Below are 25,900 nucleotides of genomic sequence, written 5' to 3' on the forward strand. Positions count from 1 at the left end.
AGATACTACTTCACACCCACGAGGATGGCTATCATAAAAACAAAAACGGAAAACAAATGTTATTGAGAATGTGGAGAAATTACACTTGCAGATTTCCAGTGCAAATGTGAAATGGTATAGCTGGTTTGGAAAACAATTTGGTGGTTCCTCAAGAAGTTAAATATATAGTTACCATGTGGACCAGCAATTTCATTCCTAGGTACATACCCCCAAAATGAAAATATTATGTCCACATAAAAACTTAAACATGAATGTTCACAGCAGCATTCTTTATAATAGCTGTAAAGTGGAAACAACCCAAATGTCTAGCAATTGATAAGGGGGTAACTAAAACACAGTATATAAACGTAAGGGAGTATTACTTAGCAATGGAAAGAATGAAGAAGCAATACATGCTGCAACGTGAATGTATTAAGAGCGTCATGCTCAGTGCAAGATGCCAGTCACAAAGGACCACATCTGTGTGATTCCATTTACATGAAATGTTCAGAATAGGCAAATTCACAGAGACCTAAAGTAGGCCAGTGCTCCTAAAATGGGGAGACTAGGGGCAAATGGAGTGACTGTTAACTGAATGTGGTCATGGCTGCACAATTCAGAATATAGTAAATACCATTAAATCATACACTTTGAGTGAAATGTATGGTAAGATGTGAATTTCACCTCAATAAAGTTGTTACATAAAAATTGCTGGCTCTAAATTAAGGTGTCTACTCTTACCAATGAAAACAACAACAGCGAAAAACTAACCTTGAACACTTGAGAACCAGGCTCATTGTAAGTTTTGGCATTTTTTGCTAGGAGATCTATATCTTTGGCCATTGCATGAATACTCTTGTAGCTTCCATTCTAGAGTAAACAACAAATATAACAGTTCCTCTTAACTGAAAGTTAATCAGCAAGACCTTTAAAAAAAAAAGAACTCCACATATTTTTAAATTCTCACCATATTCAAAGACTTTATTGGAAAATACACATATGAATATATAAAGTCATTTTCTCTTCTATAAACTACTACAATTGTCCATTTACACACAAGTTTTTGAGATATGTAACAGTTAGAGCTATGTTAGCTTCACAAAAACTTACAATTTTTAAAAGATCAAATAATGTAAAAATTGTTTAATTCAGCAAACAAACAGTGCCAAGCACTGTTCTAAGTGCTTCATGAATACTAATCCATTAAGGATTGTGAAGTAAAGGTGGATTAAGGGTGTGAAGTAAAACTCCTCTAGTTTTACAGACAACTTCAGATAGAATAGTCTAGCACAGAGGTTAAACTCTTTGAGTACCTACTATGCACTAGGCTCTGTGTTAGAGCTGTCATATCTTAACGCTCACTCAATCCCAAATAATCCAGGGAGACTAAGAACTGCCTTCAATTTTCAAAGAAAAGGAAGGAGGAAGACACTCTAAGCAGAAGTTACACAGGGTTAACGAGAAGGACACAGAAACAGACACATTCTAGAGAGACTGAGAAAACCAAATTAAGTGGAGTGGAGGATAGGGGAAGGCAAAACCATAATAAGCAAAGGCTGTATAGTAAGGACAAATGAGGCAAAAATCCAGACAGCCGGCAAAGGAGAGTAGCTGGTGATTTGCCAAGTGAGGATACCCAATATCTGAGCACTCTATTTTTTTTTTCTTAAAGATTTTATTTTTAAATAATCTCTACACCCAAGGTGGGGCTCGAACTCACAACCCCAGGATCAAGAGTCACAAGTTCCACTGACTGAGCCAGCTAGTCACCCTGAGCACCCGTCGTATTTGGAAAAAGTCCTAGTACAGGTAGTAGGGAAGAAACTACTTTCCACAAGAGAGGGTACAAGTAAGTGGGTAACAGCACTGCTAGCAGCCTGGCAGCCAGGGCAAGGGGAGGTAATTTGTGCTTGAGTCTTGACAGACTAAAGTGAGGGCAAGAGAACAGAGAAAATGCATTCCTAACTTCAGCAAAGGGCAATAAAGCAGAGGGGAGCAGTGGACATCCAGGATCCACTGTGGCAAATGGCACTGGGAACAGCAATGGTACCACAAAAAGACTATGCATGACCACAGCTGTGCCATGATGTCCCTGAGTTCTGCCTACTTCCCTACAGCTAGTTCTCCTGCCTGCCTTCCGAACAACTGCATGAGCTATCTGGTACTCTTTCCACAGATTCTCCTTCTGCTGGAGTTATTCAGAGCTGGTTTCTGTTGCAGTGCTACAAGAAACTGATTTGCTAGTGGAGGCACTAGCAAACAAGTGACAAGGCTCTAGGCTGTGGAACAGAAAGAATAAAAAGGAAGAATGCTAGGGTCAGGAAGCAACATGCAGAAAGGACCGGAGAGCCTTTCATCAGAGAAGCAGGAGAGACTACTACAATAATTTGGACACAAGAGGACAAGATCCTGCTTAGGGTGATGGCAAAAGGAGGTGCTTCTATGGAGCGTGTGGAAGGAAGAACAGACAAGATAAGGACAGAGGTCTCAGAGAGAAGGCTGGGGTTGGGGTTGGGGTGTATACAGATCTGATCTGAACTGCAGTATCACAAAAACATCTTCCCCCAAGGTAGATGTTAGGAACCCCAGGGATTTAGGTTCTAGGAGACTAAGTCATTAGCAATAGCAGCTAGGGATCTACCTTAAAAACCAGATGATACATTAGAGAATCTGTATTTTAACATTCTGTGAAGGTGTATTACGGTACTAGTAATTACTACACTAACACTGTTCACTGCTCTCCTACAATTTTAAAGCCAAGGAAGTTTCTCCCTCCTGGCAAACCACTTGCCTTCAGTCTCATTTCTCAATGAGACAATGTGACACATTAAATTTTCCTCTTTGCTTTATCTACTGGGAGCCCCAAACCCTCCTTCCTCTGGGAGGAACCCTAACTCACACTACCCAAGGCCACATCCCATAGGTGCTCTGTGAGATGCTTCATACATTACCCCTGCCCCCTCCGAGTCTGCAAACTGGTCACACTACACCCAGCGTACAGCAGAGGAAGCAGGCAAGTCGCCTGACCGAAGTGATATAGCTAGTAAGGAGCAGAGCTAGGAAGACAACCCATGTCAGTCCAACTCTAAAAACTGATTTCTGGTAAAATATAGCTCTTTCTCCCTATACCTTCCTTAACCTCTAATCGCCAAGTTTTAAATTTCGTCATTCATTCAACTCAATAAACATCTATTGAGCACCTACTCTGTGGAGAGGCAGTAACAGTGCAGAGGTTAAGAGCACAGACTCGGGAGTCAGAATGTCTGGATTCAAATCCCAACTCTTCTCCTTACTAGCTGCTGACTTGGGCCAGTGACTTACCAGCTCGGTGCTTCGGTTTTTCTCATCTGTAAAACAGGAATAATAACGGTATCTACCTCAGGGAGTGGCTATCAGAATTGATAGTTAATACATACAAAGCATTGAGAACAGAGCAGGCACCTAGCAATGCCAAGTGAGTGTTGGCTGCTGCTACTGCTGGGGATACAGGGAGGAAGGCACTCAAAGAGAACAAAGCCTGTGTTTTCACTGACCTTACCCTCTAACATATACTGAAGGTAACTTATTCTGAGACATCCTAAAACTATTTGGAAGCAGATAAGAATAAACAACAAAGCTTTATTGCTAATGGGAACTTTCACAACTAAAAAGTCTATGGACAATGCTTTTTAATTTTTGTCCTAAGAGCAAGATTTACAATGCTAATGAAAATTCTGCTTTCCTCCCTACAGGTAAAATGCAAAATGGACACTATGCTACCTCCTCCAAAGCTATAATCAGTTATACCACTCTACTTGTTTATTATATTGTTAATAACCCCTTACAAAGATATCGCTTCTGTTTCCTAAAAGCCTCTACAAAGACCTCAGGCTGAATTGCCCTAAAACACATATGGTTACATGTGGTCATCTTCGTACCTGTATCCTCTGAGCAATGGTCTTGAGATCTATAGGCTCCTTAATTATTGCATAATAGTCTGGATATTGCTGGAAGACAAAAACCCAGGCATGATAAATAAGAGAAAGTATCCAGGAAATGAGAAACAAGGAAGCACACTGACAATCTGTTAATCAATTGAACAGCTCTGTCAGATGCAAGGCTACAGACACAGCTGTAATGCATATGGTTTGTTATAGTTGAAGCAGAAAGAATTTGATTTTAACAAGATTCATGAAATACACAAGAGCACATTGTACAAACTTACAGGTAGTATTTGGTAACTGCCATTATCCAACACTGTAACTTAATGTTTTAAAAAATTCTAAATTCACAGAATCACACAATTTAAAATTTAAGGTTCCAACATATTTACCCTTGAAAATGAAATAGAAGAATGTTTTTGAATGTTCTTATAAGCTCTTTTAATTTTCAACTTAAATCACACAATATTATCCTATTTCATATAAAATTATTTTTTTTAAAGATTTTATTTATTTAATAAAGAGAGAGAACATGCATCTGTGAGTAGACAGGGGGCTGGCAGGAAGGAATCGAGGTGGGGAGAGGGAGGGGGGAAAAAAATCTCAGGCAGACTCCGCGCCGACTGTGTAGCCTGACACAGGGCTCAATCTCACAACCATGAAATTATGACCTGAGCCAAAACCAAGAGTTGGATACTTAAATCAACTGAGCCACTCCGGCGCCCCTCATATAAAATTCTTATGGATCTTAAACTACACAAGGTTGCAAGTTTGTTAGCTTCATATTTAACTTAACGCTTCTACTTATTTTGGTCAAATTAATTTTTTTTCAAACTAAAACACATTAAGTGAAACCACATTAAAGAATCAAGGTAAAAGGGGTGCCTGGATGGCTCAGTCAGTTAAGCATCTGCCTTTGGTTCAGGCCATTATCCCAGTGTCCTGGGATCAAGCCCGGGCTTCCTGCTTGGTGGGAAGTCTGCTTCTCCCTCTCCCTCTGCCTCTGCCTCCTCCTCCTAGCTCATGTTCTGTCTCTCATTCTTTCTATAAAATAAATAAATAAAATCTTCAAAAAAAAACCCACAAAAGGTAAAATTATAAGCACTCTCTGATTTCTTATCTAATATTAGCTCATCATAAGAAAATAAGTGAAGTATGCTAGAGGAATGCTCTTGAAGAGTTTCACAAAGTCCACAATGCAGGGACGCTGGATGGCTCAGTTGATTAAGTGTCTGACTCTTCAGTTCAATTCAGGTCTCGATCTCAGGATCGTGAGATGGCGCCCCGTGTCAGGCTCTGTGCTCAGCGGAGTTAGCTTGAGATTCTCCTTCACCCTCTGCCCCTCCCCTAAAAGCGTGCCCTCTTTCAAATAAATAAAAATCTTTATAAACGAAACGAGAACAAAACAGTGGCACCTGGCTGGCTCAGTGGGTTAAAGCCTCTGCTTTCGGCTCAGGTCCTGATCTCACGATCCTGGGATCAAGCCCCACATCAGGTTCTCTGCTCAGCGCCCGCCCCCGCCCCCCCGCCCACCTGCCTCTCTGCCTACTTGTGATCTCTGTCAAATAAATAAATAAAATCTTTTTTAAAAAAACAAAAAAACAAAACAAAACAAAACCCAAAAAAACCCAATGCCCACACTGTATTCACTGCCCCAAGTCTTTTCTACAGGTTTGGTTCCTTGGAAGAATCAACTGAAGCTGACCAAAAATAAAAAAAACCGAAATCTTGCCATTTGCAACTACATGGATGGAACTAGAGGGTATTATGCTGAGTGAAATAAGTCAAGCAGAAAGACACTTATCCTGCGATCTCTCTGATATAAGGAATTTGAGAGGTAGGGCAGGGGGACATGGCGGGTAGGGAGCGAGAGACAAACCATAAGAGACTCTTAATCTCAGGGAACAAACAGAGGGTTGCTGGGGACTAGCGGGGGAGGGATACGGTGGGTGGGTGTTGGACACTGGGGAGGGTGTGTTTTGGTGAGCATTGTGAACTGTCTAAGCCTGATGATTCACAGACCTGTACCCCTGAAGTAAATAATACATTATATGTTAATAAAAAAAGTTGGTCTACTATGTGGGTTCTCCAAGTTCTTCCAATCTGTTCAAGTCCTTGAAGCCCAAACAACAACAAAAAGCAGGAGACTACAGCCTTCACCCAGTTACTGGGCTGAAGGCATGATCTCAGGGATGCTTCCTTTCATCTGATTCCTCAGCTTACCCTTACTTTCTTAACCCTACTCTTTTCTTTGCTTGGATCAAACCCATTTTCTGCCCCCTCTCTATTAATTCTACTTCAGAAGACAAATTATAGCAAGGCCACCCTGGCTGGGGTGGAGTGTAATCTCATCTGTTGGGTCTACACATTAACAGTACCCCCCTTCAGCCAATTCAGCTTGGGAAGGGCTCATAAAGGAAAGGTTAAAAACTGCCCTCCCCTCCCAATCTGAGTCCTTGCTGACCTTCAAACTGTCACATCCCGAGGGACCAATGGGAGCCTGCTTTTTCCAACCAACTTTTGCTACGTGGTATTCCCAAAAGCCCTCCTGGAATGGAGGAACAGGATATTAAACATGTTTGTTTGTTTGTTTGTTTTAAAAATAAGCCGCACACCCAGCATGGAGCCCAATGGGGGGCTTAAACTCATGATCCTGAGATCAAGCCCTGAGCTGAGATCACTAACTGACTGAGCCACCCAGGTGCCCCAGGATATTAATGTTTTATTGTTCCAAGTCACCCTTGGTGGCTTGACCACTGATGATGATCTCCTGCAAAATAAGAGTAGGTCTTGAATAAAGACTATACTCCTTTCTTATATATATTTTTTTGTTTTGTTTTGTTTTTTTTTAAAGATTTTATTTATTTATTTAACAGAGAGAGAGATCACAAGTAGGCAGAGAGGCAGGCAGAGAGAGAGGAGGAAGCAGTCTCCCCGCAGAGCAGAGAGCCCGATGCGGGGCTCGATCCCAGGACCCTGAGATCATGACCTGAGCTGAAGGCAGTGGCCTAATCCACTGAGCCACCCAGGCGCCCCTTATATATATTTTTTAATTGTGGTCAAATATACAAAAAATGTACCATTTAATCATTGTAAGTGTGTGGTTCAGTGACATTAAGTACATTCACACTATTGTGCAACCACGGTCATCATCCATCTTCTAAACTTTTCATCCTCCGAAGCTGACTCTCCAGACCCACTGAACAATAACTGCCCCCCCTTTCTTCCTGCCAGTCCCTAGAAACCACAATTCTACTTTCTCTATGAATCTGAATACTCTGAGTATCTTCTACAAGAGGAAACATGCAATATTGGTCCTTCTGTGACAGGCGGATTTCACTTACCATAATGTGTTCAGGGTTCATTTTAGCATGTGTCAGAATTTCATTCTTTTTAATTTATTTTAAATATTTCATTTATGTATTTGAGAGAGAGAACGAGAGAATAAGCAGGAGTAGGGGCAGAGAGAGAGGGAGAAGCAAGTTTCCTGCTGAATAGGGAGTGGGATGCAGGGCTTGATCTAAGGACCCTGGGATCATCACCTGAGCCAAAGGCAGACTCTTAACTGAGCGAGCCAACCAGGCTCCCCTCATTCTTTTCTAAAGGTTGAAAAATACTCTTATTGTATGTATATACCACATTTCCATTTATCTAGTCATCTACTGAGGGCCATCAGGTTGCTCCCATGTTTTAGCTATTTTGAATAATACTGCTGTGAACATGGGTATACACATCTCTTTGAGATTCTGCTTCCAATTCCTTTGGGTATGTACCCAAAGTGGAATGTCTGGATCATAGGGTAATTCTGTATTTAATTTTTTGAGGATTCATCTTATAGTTTTCCTTTTCTCTTAAAATTTAAAACATATGACCAATATAATCACTGTATTTTTCTAATCAGATCCACACTTAGAATAGCAGTGGTCATATATGCTTTCTTTCTTTCAACTTTTTTTTCTCTTTAACTTTTTAAAGTAAAGTCTACTCCCAACATGGAGCTTGAACTCATGACACCAAGATCAAGACTTGCATGTTCCACCCTCTTAGCCAGCCAGGTGCCCCTCTGCTTTACTTCTAATGTGGTAACTGTCCTACAACTAGTCAAGATACATCTCTAAATAACCAGTCGTGTCGATGACTGATGGGGAAAACTGCACGCCGCTCATCAGTCAATAAGCATTTCTTGCACACCAGTGACATGCTGGATTCCAACTATATGACAAGGATACAAAAGAAAATAGGACATAATTGTTCTTAAATTCAGGGATGTGGGAAGGAGGTAGATAAAAAGTAAATGATCACAATGGAGTTACATGCTACAGTGAAGTACTTCTAAAAGTATATCCTTGTCTAGAAATACAAGAATGCGGAGGCCATCGAAATGTCTGTAGTTCCATGGGCTACAGTGGGACTTTAGCAATGCTCACTGCCTTTCGGTTATGAAGCCACAAGAGGCCCTGCCACTTTCAAAGGGTTTCACTTATCTGGAAAACCTCTTCCTCTTTGGGGTAGATGAGTACTACTAGATCTCTCTCTTCTCCATCACCAGGAGATCAGAACTAAAAGAGGAAGAACTCATTTATCTTCTCATTCTGTCTCCTGAGCAAAGAGAATGTTTCTTCTCTTTTACAAATAAAAGGCTTAGTTTATGTATTTATTTTGTTATTTTAAGAGTCATCAAGATTGGAAACAACCCAATGTCCATGGGCAGATGAATGGACAAATAAAATGTGGTATATGCACAAATGGGAGTATTTATTTAGCTTTAAAAAGGAAGGAGGGGCGCCTGGGTGGCTCAGTGGGTTAAAGCCTCTGCCTTCAGCTCAGGTCATGATCCCAGAGTCCTGGGACCGAGCCCCACATCGGGCTCTCTGCTCCGCAGGGAGCCTGCTTCCTCTTCTCTCTGCCTACTTGTGATCTCTGTCTGTCAAATAAATAAATAAAATCTAAAAAAAAAAAAAGGAAGGAAATTCTGACACATGCTACAACCTGGATGAATGCTGAATACATGACGCAAAATGAGATAAGCCAGATACAAAAGGATATTGTATGAGTTCTCTTCTGATCAGGTACTTAAAGTAGTCAAATTCATAGAGAACATAGAATGGTAGTTGCCAGAAGCTGGGGGCTGAGAGGGATGGGGAGTTATTGGGTTTTTTGTTTGTATTTTATTTTTTTACTTTATTTTATTTTATGGGGCGTTACTATTTAATGGAACAGAGTTTTAATTAAGCAAACAGACATACAATACGAATGTACTTACCTCACTGAACTGTACACTTAAAATGGTTAAATGGTAAATCTTACATATATTTTACAATAAAAACCAAAAACCAAACAGTAAGAATAATCAGTCAAAAACAATTTTGTTTTAAATTCACAACCTTCAGGTGAGATAAAATGGTAGAACATGTCCTACGTGCTTGCTGCTGTGGCCTCGAGGAGGGTCACTTGGCAGCCTCCAATGCCTTTATTTACTAAGAACTAATAAATTTTCTGAAGTGCTGAAAAATGAAAACCAAACGAAACAAAGACATACTTTAACTCACCTGTCTTTAACTGCATCACTTACCACTTTAGAAGGCAGTTTCTGAAAAAGTTCACTGATGAGACGTCCTGATGGATTTGTGGCTACAACTATGGCTTCGAGAAGCTGCTCCAGGATCTCCTTCAAATAACTTGGAGAAGACTGGGAGGAGGAGGTTAGCAGGAAGGAGAGAAGAGACAGAGAATGACTGTGAGAGAAATCCAAACATCAATACTAAACTTCTAAAATTAATTCAAAAAGCAACTTATAAACAGTACTTATTTAGTGTAAGTTTCAAGAATACCACAGAAACGCTCAGATGCGGACATGGGGCCTGCACCCCTGGACTGGCATACATGAAACTAAGGAGGCTCCTTATGTTACCTCAGCAACTAAATCCCTTGGATCAGGTCCTTTTACTGAAGTCTGAATATTCTGGTAGAATAAGGATGTATGTAAAGCTGGAAATATATACTTCTACCCATGGGGTGGCTCTATCAGATCTAATGACAGAATTCTAGCTATCTCAAAAGTAAATAGAGATCATATCAAATAATGCACATTACTTCTGCCCCGCAGACTGGCTGACTTACTCCTACCTTATTTACTGTCTCGACATGGGAAAGTATATGCCCCACACAGTACTTGGCCAGGCAGGATCTAAGTCTGAAGCTGGTTTTTACAGTGAGCAATGGCATATTTGCGTCAAGAGTTACAGAAAATGGGTGCGCCTGGTGGCTCAACTGTTTAAACACCTGACTCTTTTGACTCCAGTCATGATATTGGGGTTGTGAGATCAAACCCCATGTAGGACTCTGCAGTCAGCAGGGAGTCTGCTTGAGATTCTCTCCCTCTGCTCCTCCCTGACACGTTCACTCTCTCTCTAAAATAAGTAAATAAATCTTAAACAAAAGAGTTATAGAACCATGTTCTGTGCATACAAAAGAAAGGGTAATGGTATTTCTGGCTGAAACCACAAAAGCATTGGTCTTTGTGTCCTCATCTAACAGGTCTTTTTTATTTAGTACAGTCTCAATTTTAAGGTCCAACATTAACTCCACAGAGAGAACATTAACATCTCTTGAGCCTAGCACAGTGCCTGGCAATAACAAACACATAACAAATATTTAACAAATAAAACATGTGATTCTCTGAGAGTTTCCAACTATATAAGCTTAGAGAACCAACACAACACTGATGAAATCAGACTAAAAATACCCATGCTTAAGTCATTTACTTCCTGGCTAAAACACAGTACCACAGAGTTAGTTTCAAAAAGAGCAGAGTTATATTCTGCAGCCAAGATTCCTTCCCTCCCAACCCAAACAGCCACTCTGGAAACATGTGTTGCAGATGACATGCAACATGCGCTGCAGTGTGTGAATGTACTCACAGAACCTCTTTCCGCAACTGGGAAAGCTCCAAGGAAATCATTTTGAATTTAAAAATGAGAAGCGGAGTGCCTGGGTGGCTCAGGGGGTTAAGGCCTCTGCCTTTGGCTGGGGTTGTGATCTTGGGGTCCTGGGCTCAAGCCCCGCGTCGGGCTCTCTGCTTGGCAGGGAGCCTGCTTCCCTCTCTCTCTCTCTCTCTGCCTACTTGCGCTCTCTCTCTGTCAAATAAATAAATAAAATCTTTAAAAAAAAAAAAAAAAAAAAAAGGAGAGAGAAGCCTGAAAATACCCTCTCCATTCACAAGAACTTAGGGCCAAGAAGTAGCCTAGGAGGTATAGACATGAATGGGCAAGATCCTCCCAACTTCTTACCAAAGAAACACAGGCAAGTCCTAAATGCTGGTGGTTTCATTTTTTGACTAGAACCCTGGAGGCCTATAAGACGACTGGGCCCTCTGTAGGTAATGTTCTGCCCAAGAAAGCATGGGGTAAATCGCTATTCCTATATTAATACCAGAGAGTAAAATTCCAGGGAATCCCTAGTTAATTGCCTTCTACCTAATTCTAATCATTTAACTGCCAGAAAGAAATTGACAAGGTACCCAAGAGCTGCATTTTGAGAGTCCAAGAAGTAGTTACTTTTTTTTTTAAGAGAAAGAGAGAAACTGAGAGCATGTGGGTGTGTGAGTGGCAGGGAGGCATGGGGAGAGGGGAAATCTTAAGTGGACTCCGTGCTGAGCAGAGAGCCCAATGTGGGGCTCCATTATCATGACCTGAGCCAAATCCAAGAGTTGGACGCTTAACCGACTGAGCCACCCAGGTGCCCCGAAGTATTTACATTTTTGAGAAATTCACCTAGTATTTCTTTTCTCTGTGTTAAAGTTTCAGGAGAAGGTCTATTGAGGTTAACTTAGGGAAGAAAGGGGAACGCTCTCAGCTTTGGGTGTCTCACTATTTAGCTACAGAAGAGCAATGTCTTTACTTTTATTATCCTTCTTCCTCTAATTAAACACACGTGCTCGTTCATCAAGTGTTTACCAGTACCTACACACCCCTCACAGTCTAGATGCCAGCAACAGGTGAATAACGTGGTATTTTCTGTGCAGCTATCATTCTCTTTCGAAGAAGAAAGGAAGGAAACATGCAAACAGACAAATTATTTCACATATAATAACAAAAAACTGAGGACCATAGAACACAGTGATGTAATGATGGGAAAGGACGGGTACAGGGCAAACAATTTAGACAGGTTGTCAGGAAAGTCCACTCCTAGCTGTCTTAATTTTAATTGATGTTAGAATCATGAAAAAGAGCCAGTCACAGAAAGAGCCAAAGGAACCATATGTTCCAAGCAGAAGAGCAACTGCAAAATTCTAGGGGCAAGAGCACATTTGGCATGTTCTGGGAACAGCAGCAGTACAAGCTACAAAAAATATTTCTAAGGTGATTCCAATGACTCTCCAACATTTAATCACAATATGGCCTACTGTTATATCTCAATCCAGCAAAACTGGAACAGTCCATGATAATATGAAGGTTCTCCTTAAAACTGAATAGGAAATATGCATTAATGTAAGTGCAACTCATGAAAACAACCGCTCATAGCACTTAATGTCCAGGATGTCCTAGGATCTCCTGTAATCGGAGTGGAGATCTCTGGTCATATGCCCCCTTACCCTCCTAGTTAGCAGCACAACACCACAGGAAACCCAGTTGCCCATAGCAGCACAGAAGAAATCACAGATGGGGGCCTGTCCACTCTCACAACGGTCCATCTGACTCATTCCAGCTGCACACTTACTCCTTCGGTCACTGTGCCTTGATTGTCTTGCCCATCTTCATCATCATCTTCATCATCTGCTTCTCCTTTTTGAACAAACTCATTTCTTGTTCTAAGGTACAAATCCCAGAGTTTGCAAGCAGCTTTATATTCAGGAGAATCTGGCTGTACAAATTAACAAAGACAAAAGAAAAAAATATCACTTTAGTATTTTATTGTAAATCAACAACTACCTTTAAAGCATTCTGTTCCAGCAGAGACTAGCATTCTAAGACATCGATGTTGAAACTCTTACAACAAATTTAGAAGTCTTTATGATTAAAAGATACATGAGCCTCAATTCCTCTTCTGAAGAACAAAGCATATGTTCTAAAGGCATTCTGAAATCATATTATTTATTTATGCCCTATGATCTCATTACATTAAGATTTGAGGCAAAAGATAAATGATTTGTTAAATTAACACTAATAGAGATGCCTGGGTAGCTCAGTCACGTGTCTGCCTTCAGCTCAGGTCATGATCCGAGGGTCCTGAAATCAAGTGCCCCACTGGGCTCCTTGCTTAGTGGGGAGCCAGCTTCTTCCTCTACCTGTTGCTCCCCCTGCTTATGTTCTCTCTCTGACAAATAAATAAATAAAATCTTAAAAAAAAATTTGACCCTAATTACTCATACATGAACGTACGCAATTTAAAAGATAAGACCCAGTTTAAGGGCTGAAAGTGAAAAGGGTAGAAGCTAACGATTATTCTACTATTACTTCTATTTTTAAGCAATTTACTACTTTACTTGAAGACTTCGTTTCCTAAAGTATAACAGGGATAAACTCTAACTGTAACTTTCCAGTAAAAGCAATACTGGAACCAATGTTAAAATAAACAGTGGTGCGTCTGGGTGGCTCAGTTCGTCAAGCGTCTGCCTGCAGCTCAGGTCCTGATCCCAGAGTCCTGGGATGGAGCCCCACATCAGGCTCCCTGCACAGCAAGAAGCTTGCTTTTCCCTCTCCCACTCCCCCTGCCTGTGTTCTCTCTCTCACTGTGTTTCTGTCAAATAAATAAATAAAATTTTTTAAAAAATAAACAAATAAATAAGTAAAACTAAACTTTCAAATCCATCCAGGTGCTGCCAATAAGGAGAAAGCAATGCTCAAAAGAGCAAGAATAGAGTAAAAGCAGGAACCCAGATGACCGAGCAGAACACTGAAGCTCATGTCCACTTGAGGGCTTCTGTAAGGTAAGATAAACTTAAAGCTTCAGTTTTCAAAGCTCTCTGAGGCTACAGGGACAGGAGATAAAGGTCAGAGTCCACCAGAAGCTGGGACTCCAAACACCACACTTGCAGCCTAAGCAGGAATTCAAAAACAATTCAGTTTCTGTGATGCCTGGGAACAACACTACCCACCTCATCCTCCACCCAGCTCAACCTGTGCTCTTCTCCAACCATAACACTGCAGGGAGAGGAGAGGCATGGGATGATTCTCCTCCAAGAAGTCATCATACACTAGCCCTAACGAAGACAGGCCAGGTGCCTGGGATAAGCAACACACTACCCTGAATGAACCCAATTTCAATCTAAGCCTCAAACAATTTCTAGAGATCAAGTTCCAAGAAATGTGAGCTCAAGATTAAATTTCATGAAACACAAAAGAATGAAACCACACAACAGAAATAACCACAAAATCAGACATGCAAGTATTTCAGATTTTGGAATTATGCCATAGTATGAAAAATAAGTATGTTGAACATTTTTAAAGAAACGATGGGATTGAAAAATAGAAGCAAACTGCAGGAAACCCTGAAAAGAAAACTACTTCCAAAATATGAAAAACACAAATACTAAAAGTAAGAACTCAGCAGTGTGGTTTAAGAGCAGATTTCAAAGAAAAGTAGAAGAACTAAAGAAATTACATAAGAAGTGGGGCGCCTGGGTGGCTCAGACATTAAGCGTCTGCCTTCAGCTTTGGTCATGATCCCAGGATCCTGGGATGGAGTATCGGGCTCCCTGCTAAGCGGGAAACCTGTTTCTCCCTCTCCCACACCCCTGCTTATGTTCCCTCTCTCGCTGTCTCTCTGTCAAATAAATAAATAAATAAATAATCTTTTAAAAAAGAAATTACATAAAAAGCAACAAAGGCTGAAAGGGGGACTGAAAGGTTAGGAGAGACAGAGACTTGAGAGGGCTCTAGCAGAACACAAGTTCTAGCAGGACAGAGTTTGACTGGGGCAGCATACAAAGACAGAACAGCTGCAAACTTCTCCAGGCTGATGAAAAACATCCATCCAAAGATTCAGAAAGCCCTACAGTTCCCAGACTATACTAATAAAAGGATATTCATACCCAGACACATCACCGTGAAACTGTAGAACACAAGAGACAAAAGGAAACCAAAGACAGCCAGAAAGAAAAGACAGCTAACCTCTAAAGGAACTAAAATTATATTGACAGAAGACTTCTTGATGGCAATAAAAGAATAAAGAATAGGGACATCTGGCTAGCTCAGTCAGAAGAACATGCGACTTCTGATCTCAGGGGCTATGAATTCGAGCCCCAGGTTGGGTATAAAGATTACTTAAAATAAATAAATCAACTGGGGCATCTGAGTGGCTTGGTCAGTTAAGCATCTGCCTTCAGCTCAGGTCATGATCCTGGTGTCCTAGGATTGAGCCCTGCATTGGGCTCCCTGCTCAGTGGGAAGCCTGCTTTCCCTCTCCCACTCCCCCTGCTTGTGTTCCTGCTCTCCCTGTCTCTCTGTCAAATAAAGAAAGAAAGAAAGTTAAAAAAAAAAAAAAAGGAATAAAGAGTAGATTAAAAATCTGCCACAAAAGGAGTGCCTCACTGTCTCAGTCAGTGGAGTGTATGACTCTTCACCTCAGGGTTGTGAGTTCCAGTCCCATGTTGGGTGCAAAGATTACTTAAAAATAAAATCCCCCCCCCCTTTTTTTTTGAAGGTTCATTTATTTAAGAGAAAGAAAAAGGGAGAGAGAAAATGCAAGCAGGGGGAGGAGCAGAGGGAGAAAGGGAAAGAGAATCCTCAAACAGACTCCCCACTGAGCACAGAGCACATGTGGGGCTTGATCCCAGGACCCTGAGATCATGACCTGAGCCAAAATCAAGAGCCGGATGCTCAACCAACTGTACCACCCAGGCACCCCAAAATAAAATCCTTTTTAAAAAAATCTGCCACAACAGAACTAAAATACAAAATATCAGTTGCATAAATAGATCAGAGTTGAATTATTCTAAGGTCTTTTTTGTGTCATTTAGAAGGAGGTTTAAAATGCTGGTTATTAGCTTTTGACTTTCGTAAATTAATTATGTACATTAAAACTTCCTAAATAAGATCTAAAAGATTATCAACAGATTTTACAACCCCCATAAAAAAGAGAAAAATAAGAGGGAATAACAAAATGAAACCAAAAGAATGCAGAAGGAAAAACAAGAAAAAATATTACAAGATGAGATAAAGAGAAAGTAGAAATGTAGATGACAGGAATACATCCAAACATAACGTTATTACTGAAACTGTAAATAGATGAAATTCCAGTTAAAAAGATTAATACCCGTATTAACAGAAATTCATGCATACGCTGTTTACAAGAGATGCGTTGGCACCAAAAGGCTGAAGGAAAAGAATGGAAGTAAAATAACCTAGGTAAACATAAAAATAAAATCTGTTAGAACTATATTAATATCCGAGAAAACAGACTTCAAACAAAAGACATTACTGATGATACTACATTATGCAAAAAAAAGTACAATTTACTAGGTCAATACAATTTTAAACTTGTATGCTCCCAGCTGGAGTTTTAAAATACATAAAGCAAAAGATCAACAGAGTTATAAGGAGAAACAGACAAATTCATCATCAGAGCGAGAGATTTTATTTTATTTTTTTAAGATTTTATTTTTTTATTTGGCAGACAGAGATCACAAGTAGGCAGAGAGGCAGGCAGAAAAAGAGGGAAGCAGGCTCCCTGCTAAGGAGAGAGCCCGGCGCGGGGCTCGATCCCAGGGTCCTGGGATCAAGAGCCCGGCGCGGGGCTCGATCCCAGGGTCCTGGGATCATGACCCGAGCCAAGGCAGAGGCTTAACCCACTGAGCCACCCAGGTGCCCCCAGAGTGAGAGATTTTAAAACACCTCACTTGGTAAATGGTTTGTACAGATAAATCAGTAAGGATATAAATGATTTTAACAACATAATTAACAAGTTAGGTGTGATGGACACATGCAGAATCGTGTATCCAATGACCAGCCACGCTTACTCTAGTGACAGAATTTACAGCACCTTTATTCATGATAGCTAGAAGGAGAAACAACCCAAATGCCCATCAGCTGAGAAAGGGATAAACGAAGTGTGGTACAGCCATATAATAGCATATTATCCAGTCATAGAAAGGAATGAAGTACTAATATGTATTACAAAATGGATGAACCTCGAAGACATGCTCAGTGAAAGGAGCCAGTCACCTAAGGCCGCATCGTATTTGATTCCATTTATATGCAATGTGCTGAAGGACAAATCCACAAGGAAAGAAAAGGTGGTTGTCAGAGGCAGGGAGCAGGTGAAATGGAGAGCACCTGTTAATGGGTATGGTTTTCTTTTTTGAGGAAATGAAAATATTCTGGAGTTAGGTATTAGGTTGCACAACTTTGTGAATATGCCAAAACCCGCTGAATTCTATACTTTCTTTTTAATTAATTAAGCCAATTCAATTAATTAATTGATTAATTAATTAATTATTTTAAAAGTAGGCTCCATACCCAGTGTGGAGCCCAATGCAAGCTTGAATTCATAACCCTGACATCAAGACCCGGAGATGATGTCAAGAGTTAGACGCTTAACCAACTAAGCCACCCAGGCACCCCTGAATTCTACCCTTTAAAAGACTGTGTGACAGAAGGGAAGGGGATAGAGGGATGGGGTAATGAGATGATGGGTACTAGAGAGGGCACGTGTTGTGATAAGTACTGAGCGTTGTATGCAACTAATGAATCGTTGAACACTAAATCAAAAACTTATGATATACTATATGCTGGCTAACTGAAAATAAAAAAAATTAGCATATGCCAAATAAATAAATGACTGTGAATTTATTCTCAATTAAAGAAAAAAACACATATACATATACATATTACACAGTCTTAAGAACAAATGACACTTCGCAGAATCTTAACAAAAAAACCTAAAACTTCGCTAAAATAATTTAAAGAAGCTTACATAAATGATGACACATCAAATTTAAAGACTGGAATAATCGATATCACCATTATGTTAATTCTCCAAAATATGACTGATCCACAGAATCCACGCAATTCCAATAAAACCTCCAATTTTTTTATGCTTGACTTAACATATAAATAGATAAGGGCCAAGAATGATCAATAACCAGTGCATTCCTTATCTGATAAAGAATTATAAAGCCATAATAACTAAGGCAAGAATAAAGCAGTCGAGTAACAGATAAACTTGCCAAAACAAAAGGAACAGACTAAAGGGCCAGAAAGGGACCCCCCCGTGAGTACACAGAAATGGTGGGAGCACTGATGGTGCAGACGAATGTGGAGAGGATGGCCACTTCAAGGTGCTGCTTATTCCTGTTAGGAAACAAAACAGAACCCTACCTCACAGAAGATGTAAAAACCGATCTGAGCTGCCTTAAAGGCTTGTATGTGAAAAACAAGATTATTAAACTTTTAGAAGAAAATATAAGAGTGTATAAGAGTGTCTTATAATCTTTGGATAAGAGGGATTTCTGCAACAAGACACAAATGACAAACGACAAAGTTAAAGAGTAATAAATTTGATTATTTTAAAATAATCTTTTGTTCATTAAGACATAATGAAGAATGAAAGCCTCATAGTGGGAGAAGATACGTTTAACCAATATAACCAAAGGGGATTAGTATCTAGAATATATAAAAAAACTTTGAGATAGATATGAAAATGACAAACAACTCAAGAGAAAAATGGGCAATAGATTTGAACAGACACAAAAGAAGTAAAAATGGCATCATGCTATATGAACCTTCAGTCTTTTTTTTTTTTAAGATTTTTATTCATTTATTTGACATAGATCACAAGTAGGCAGAGAGAGAGAGAGGAGGAAGCAGGCTCCCTGCTAAGCACAGAATCCGACGAAGCGGGGCTTGATCCCAGGACTCTGAGATCATGACCTGAGCTGAAGGCAGAGGCTCAACCCACTGAGCCACCCAGACGCCCCTTTCAGTCTCTTTCTTAGAGAAACAAACTCAAACCACCAAATGAGAAAACACTACTTACCTCCTAAAATAATAAACAGTGAACAGCTAACTATTATCAAACTGGATAATGTCCAAACGGGATGCTTTCTTACCTTGTAATAGGCCTTTGCATTGTTAAAAAGCAGCTGGAAGTCAGCCGTCAGCAGATTAACATCATCATACTCTTCCATTTTTAGCTTTTGTTGGATTTTCATCAAATCGATGGGCTGAGAAACCACTTCATAATAGTCTGGTTGATTTCTGTTGTAATTTTTTTAAAAGGGTATTAGTCCAAAGCCCATATAAAGTTATATTTCAAGACCACTTGTGGTCATGCCTAACATTCCAAGCTATAGAACATACTAGACTTACTCCCATTATTAGAAATAAAAGAGAGCAACAAAAGCCAGGTGCATCCGCAAGCTCTTTTCTAAGTATATATTAGTAACATGAAAACCTAACATAACATCTGTGATGGATATTTATATACTAAGTATTTAAGATTTAGGGCACCAGAACTAAAACAATGTCACCTGGCATCTTCTGCAAATGAAAATAACTTACCTTTTGTAGAGTTCAACAGTGGCTGAAAAGAGATTCACATTTCAAAGCTCTTTACAAACTTACAAAATGCATTGTCTCTTCACTTAGTGACTACACAACTTTTTCTGCCAAGTACTATCAAGTGCCTATTATATATACTGCTCTAATATCAATTACTGAACTTACAGAGGAGAAAGATAAGGTCATTGGCATAAGGACCTTACCGAAGATAACAGGGCGTAAGGCATAAACATGACCAAACTATTAAAAAAAAAACAAACTAACACATAGGTATGATAAATAAAAAATCAGGACGTTGATTATCTCTTGAGGGGAGGGATAGTTAGCATCACACAAGAAACTTTAAAGGTGGTTATAAATGAGAATTTCTTCCTTTTTTTTTTTAAGGATTTTACTTTACTTATGTGAGAGAATGAGAGAGAGCGAGCATGAGAGGGGAGAAGGTCAGAGGGAGAAGCAGACTCCCTGCTGAGTAGGGAGCCTGATGTGGGACTTGATCCGAGGACTCCAGGATCATGACCTGAGCTGAAGGCAGTCACCTAATCAACTGAGCCACCCAGGCGCCCCATAAGTGGTAATTTCTTAAGTTGGGTTTTGGGTTCATGGATGTTTACTGTTATTAATCTGTTTTTTTTCTTATAAAAAATTTTTATTTAAATTCAATTAATTAACACATAGTATATTTTTAGTTTCAGAGGTAGGTGGAGCTCAGTGATTCATCAGCTGTTATAACATCCAGTGCTCATTACGTCACTTGTCCTCCTTAATGCCCATTACCACCTGGGGCTTTTTTCAAATGGAATTTCATGAGACAAGTAAACCTCCTGAAAAATTATTTCAGTGACTACTTCTCTCAATTCTCCCTCAGGGGTAGGTAGTTAACTCCATTCCAGAGGTATAAGAAATAAATTATTACATACAAAGAATGTCATGTCATTAAGGCTTTAAACTCTCTTGGGACCTTGGCTGACATGTTATAGCCATATATGTAGTATATAGTTAATTTTTAAAACCTTTGTTATTCTGATATAGAACCTGCAAGAAAGAGATAAAGCATGTTTTCTGAACCATTTGAAGGTCAGCTGCTGACATGAGGTCCTATCACCCCTGAATAATTTAGTATTTCCTTTAAACGAGGACCACAGCTCAACCACCAAAATCAGGAAACTGATAACTATTCCAAAAGTTCTGTAACTGTTCTGAAAGTGTCCTTTATAGCCAAAGGGTCAAGCCCAGAATCGTGTGCTGCACTTAGTTATATCTCTTTAGTTTCTTTTGTTCTGAAACAGGTCCTCGGGCTTTCCTCAACTTTTAGGGTCTTGATACTTTCGAGTAACTATGGGCCAGTTATTTTATAGGGTGTCCCTCAACTTGAGTTTGATATTTTCCTGACGAATGAACGCACAATGCGCTTCAGCAGGACTGTGACAGAAATGATGCTGTGCTCATCACACTGTCTCCTATCAGGTGGCACACAATTTCAACTTGTCCCAGTACTTCGGCGAGGCTCATGCTGATCACTGATTACAGTGGTATCTGCCAAGCTTCTCAACTGACCAAGTTACTGTTTTTCTCCCTGTACTTTATGGAGTGTTACCTCCAGACTATGAGTCCATTCCTAATCAATTTACTCATTTATTTATACCAATATGGATCCCCAGATTCCTACTTGGAAGTCATTAAAACCCATGACATTAATTATTCCGATGCTCCAAGTGCTCAAAGTTGGGCCAGGAGGCATTCTCACAAGACGGTCTGTACTCTCTACATGCTTCTGACATGCTCCCATCACCCTCTGAACAGCTGCTTACCTTCTGGCAGCTAAGATGGTAAGGTTCATCTTATACTTCCCTTGCCCTTAAAATCAGCGATTTTCCCAAAGAACTCTAGTTCCTTGCAAGGTAAATGGTATTTAAAAATGAAGTCTGAGGTGCCGGAGGTGCTCACATATACTGGTGTGTTACTGCTCTCAGGCTGTCTCAATGGACAAAGCTGGGGACAGACATACTCACTTATATCTACATTTCTAGTATCTACATATGCTGGGCAACATGAATTCACACCAACATTTCCAATTCCAATCCTACACCACAGAGCTCGATCTACTTTCCTTTTCCTGCTTGTACTCCCTTTCTCAGATAATGAGAAGCCTGAGTCCTATTACTCACAACGTATTTACGTACATGACTGGTCTCCTGTATATAACCAGTCTCCTCGTGCTGCTATCTACCTCCACCCCAAAATGCTTCTCCTCTCCTCACTAAGGCTATGTGACCCCTGCCCTGGGCTAGGCCACACCCCATGCAGATGTCCTCCTTACCCTACCCACGACAGACCACTGCCACCACTTAATCATCCTCCCTCCACTTAGGCCTCAGCATGCTGTGCCAGGAAGTCCTTCAGCATAAAACCCCTGTTTACCACGCCCAGGTTCTGACAATCCGTGATGTGTGATATTGTTACTACCGACAACCCTCCCCACCACATCCCACCACCTGTCTTCCCAACAGATGCCAAGTTTGCTCAGTCTCACCTAATGGCTTTTGGATTAAATTCTTCAGGAAGGGAAAAGAAGAGGAAAAATAGATTGAGTTTAAAAAAAAAAAAAAGCTCATCAATTATTTATGATTTTAGTGAACCATGAAATTAAGTACGAGGAGTAAAAGGAGTACTCATTCTGCTATTTGGACAAAGTGCAGGAACATAAAGGTCTTGGTGAGTAATAACAAAGGACCATCCAGGCCTAATGCTGCTGTTGTCAGTGGTGCCAAGGGACCTTCTCAGGGTGAGCTTTAGGGCATTGTTAACCTGATATCCATATGGCTCTTTCCACCTGGGCCTGATGGGCCACAGTCACTCTGCTCCTTGCTGAGGCTGGACCTCAGCAGTCTCTCAGGCTTGGGGGATTATCTGTAGACAACTGAGAACCCAATGAGGACATGACCCTAGGAAGAACACTCTCTCCCAGAAGCTCTGTGAGAGGGGTCCTCGCAAACATTTTCAGACTTACCACACCAACAAAAGGGAGATCAGGATCCCAACATTCCACTCTACATGGTAAGGTCAACACAAGGGCCTCTGCTTTTCAAAGTGAAAGAGTTCTACTAATTTTTCCCACTTAAATCAACATGCAGAAGGGTGTAAGATAGTAAAAGTTGTCCCTACGCCTCCAGAGATAAAAGCACTATTCATATTCTTCCCGACATCCACGCCTACATATACGCAAACAGAAATGTGCAGGTACACGTTCTTGCACAACAGCTTTTCTCCTTCAACAACAGGCGAGGGCACCCTGACATGATATGGCCGCTGAACAGCCAAACCACAACTGACACTCTGAACTTTTCTGGTTTAACCTGCCGGCTACCCCCAAACGCATTTTCCTTTATCCCCAGGATGGCAGCATTCTGAGCTGCTGTGTGACTACTAACGAGCATCTTCTCAGCCTTGCTGCAGCTAAGTCCTGGCCAATACAAGAACTGAAGTGTACCACATCCAGGTCATACCCTTAACATGCCTTCTTTACCCAGTGGGCTGGAAGACAGCTATGGTGGTGAGCCATCTCAGACCGTGCAGACAGGAGTGAAACCCCAAGGACAGCAGAGGAAAGAGACAGTACCTAGGCCCTGAGGACTTTATAGAACAAAATTTTTATTTGAGAACAATTTTTCTTGTTTCAACCACTGTTAATTTGGATGTCTTAGCATAAGTAGCTTAATAGACTAATCAAAGTCTCAAATGCTCAGAGATTCACAATTGTGTACCTCTGTGCATTATGGCTTCCCACAAACTCTTAAGAAAACATACACATTCCACAGAGGGGTACAGGTACCCTCAGGCACAGCACTGGGGGAGGGCAAGCAGTGCTCACAGGGTATCACAATTTGGAGGCTAGAAGACAGTGCACTAGCCCCCCAAAGCCTGCTGGTGGGAAACAGGCAGCAGAGGGCAGTACTTTTCTACGAGGAGTTTGTGTAGTCCAGTATGATGCTGCTCCTCTCTACAGTATACTGGTTAAGAGCACAGGTTCTAGAATCAGAAAGCCTTGAGTATGCATCCTGGTTATCCTTTAGTAGTTCTGAGAACTTGTGTAAAAGTTCTCATTGATAAACCACAATAATAATACTTTAATACTTCTCAGGTTTAAAAAATATAAGGAAGTGCTTGGCACTGTGTCTAGCATGTAGTAAACAATAAATATTTTATTATCATATGCTAGTTAAATGACAACTTTTAAAGACCGTTATGATAAACCAACTGAAATCTGGAGACAGTTACCTCATTTTAAAAAGAACCTTTCTTTTCTGGCCATGACTAATTCACTTCCTTTAATTCAGGATATTGATACTGCATTCTTAATGGCTCTGCTTTATGGGGTGAAAAGTCTAACTTGAACTCAACCTTCAGCTTGTTCATTATCCACTGCGACATCAACAATCACGAATGGATCTAAATCTTTAGTTAACTCATTGTACTCGTTTCCTAAAGCTGCTGTCACAAATTACCACAGACTTAATGGCTTAAAACAACACAATTTTTATTATCTTACAAAAGTCCCAAATGCGTCTTGCTGGGGTAAAAAGCAAGGTATTGGTCCCTTCTGGAAGTTTTAGGGAAGAATCCACTTCCTCACCCTTTTCAACTTCTAAAGGCTGCCTGCATTCATTTGCCTGTAGCCCCTTCCTCCATCTTCAAAGTCAGGAGTGTAGCATCTTCAAGTCCCTCTCTAACTCTGACTCTTCTGCCTCCCTCCTCCCTGTTTAAGGACCCTTACACTGAGCCCATCTGGATAATTCAGGATAACCTTTCTAAGTCAAAGTTTAGTTGATAAATTTAATTTTTCTCTAGCATGTAATCCAACATATTCATAGATTCTAGGGGTTGGAACATGGACATACTTGGGGCCATTATTCTGTCTACCGCACTTCAGTATGTTTTCAGAATAACTTCAACTGACAGAGTAGTGGGGAATAGTGATGTTATTTTGATAGCAAGAGAGGAAAGAAGATCTAGTCAGGGAGAACACAGCCTCTACAGGGAGGTGTGTGCAACGTGAATACTGGGCCAATAATTTGTTGTGCTTCATTGGACCATGGAAGTCAAGCCCAAAAGTATGGGGACAAAGAAAAATAGCAAAATGAAAATAATGATTGTGCCCTCTGTATATTTCAAAAACTGATTCCTTTTAACAATGATAGCTAGAACTCCACTGCTAGCGATCTTAAAGACTGTAAGTAATTTTTAAAAATATGCTTCATTCTTAAGGACCTAAAGAAGAACATAATAAACCCAAAATAAGCAAGAGGAATGAAATAATATACAAAGCAGAGATTTAAAAATAAAAACACAAAGACAATAGAAAAGCCAAAAAAAAAATCAATAAGGCTAAGAGTTGGTTTTTTGAAAAGATCAACATAATTGACAAACCCTTATCTGGATGAACTAAAAAAAAAAGACAACTCATATAAAATCAGAAATGAAAGAGGGGACATGACAACCAATGCCACAGAAATAAAAAGGATTATAAAAGAATACTATGAACAACCGTATGCCAATAAAATGGACAACAGAGAAGAAATGGATAAATTCCTAGAAACACACAACCTATCAAAACTGAGTATGGGGGCCCCTGGGTGGCTCAGTGGGTTAAGCCACTGCCTTCGGCTCGGGTCATGATCTCAGGGTCCTGGGATCGAGTTCCGTATCGGGCTCTCTGCTTGGCGGCGAGCCTGCTTCCCTCTCTCTCTCTCTGCCTGCCTCTCTGTCTACTTGTGATCTCTCTCTGTCAAATAAATAAATAAAATCTTAAAAAAAAAAAAAAAACTGAGTATGAAGAAACAGAAAACCCAAATAGACCTCTAACAGGTACAGAGACTAAATCGGTAATCAAAAGAACTAAAGGTTACCTGAGTGGAGATGGTAAGGGGAAGGGTGAAAAAGGTGACAGGGATTAAAGAGTACACTTATTGTGATGAGCACAAAGTAATATACAGAATTGTTGAATCAGTATATTGTACACCTAAAACTAATTTAACACTATGTTAACAATACCAGAATTAAAAAAAAAAAAAAAAATCTCCCAGCAAAGAAAAATCCTGGACTTTTGGCTTCACCGGTAAATTCCTACTGAACACTTGAAGAACTAACATTAATCCTTCTCAAACTTTTCCTGAAAAATTGGAGGAAAAACTTACTTATTTTATGAAGCCACCAATATCCTGATACCAAAGCCAGCAAAGACACTACAAGAAAACTACAGACCAGCATCCCTTATGAATGCTGATATAAAAATCCTCAACAAAATACTAGGAAAATGAATTTAGCAGCATATTAAAAGGATTATACACTATAAACAAGAGGGATTTTTTTTTCCTGGAATTCAAGGATGATTCAACCTATGAATACTGATAACGTAATACATCACAGTAACAAATGATGGAAAATAACCGAGTGATCATCTCAACTGCTACAAAAAAAGAATCTGACAAAATTCAATAATAG

General features: G+C 40.2%; 1 protein-coding gene across 14 annotated transcripts in view; it reads right to left on the reverse strand.

Moving 5' to 3' along the window:
- Positions 1-25,900, reverse strand: part of PBRM1 (polybromo 1) — a 131,815-nt gene that overhangs the window by 96,122 nt on the left and 9,793 nt on the right. For all 14 annotated transcript variants that reach the window (XM_045991658.1, XM_045991656.1, XM_045991665.1 and 11 more), the window contains 5 exons: positions 18,949-19,096; positions 12,618-12,761; positions 9,472-9,588; positions 3,897-3,965; positions 751-849 (listed from right to left, as the gene is read on the reverse strand). In XM_045991658.1, the coding sequence (XP_045847614.1) occupies positions 751-849; positions 3,897-3,965; positions 9,472-9,588; positions 12,618-12,761; positions 18,949-19,096 (577 nt within the window). The remainder of the gene's footprint in view (positions 1-750; positions 850-3,896; positions 3,966-9,471; positions 9,589-12,617; positions 12,762-18,948; positions 19,097-25,900) is intronic.

The sequence above is a fragment of the Meles meles genome, chromosome 20, assembly GCF_922984935.1.
Source record: "Meles meles chromosome 20, mMelMel3.1 paternal haplotype, whole genome shotgun sequence".
In the NCBI taxonomy this organism is placed as follows: Eukaryota; Metazoa; Chordata; class Mammalia; order Carnivora; family Mustelidae; genus Meles; species Meles meles.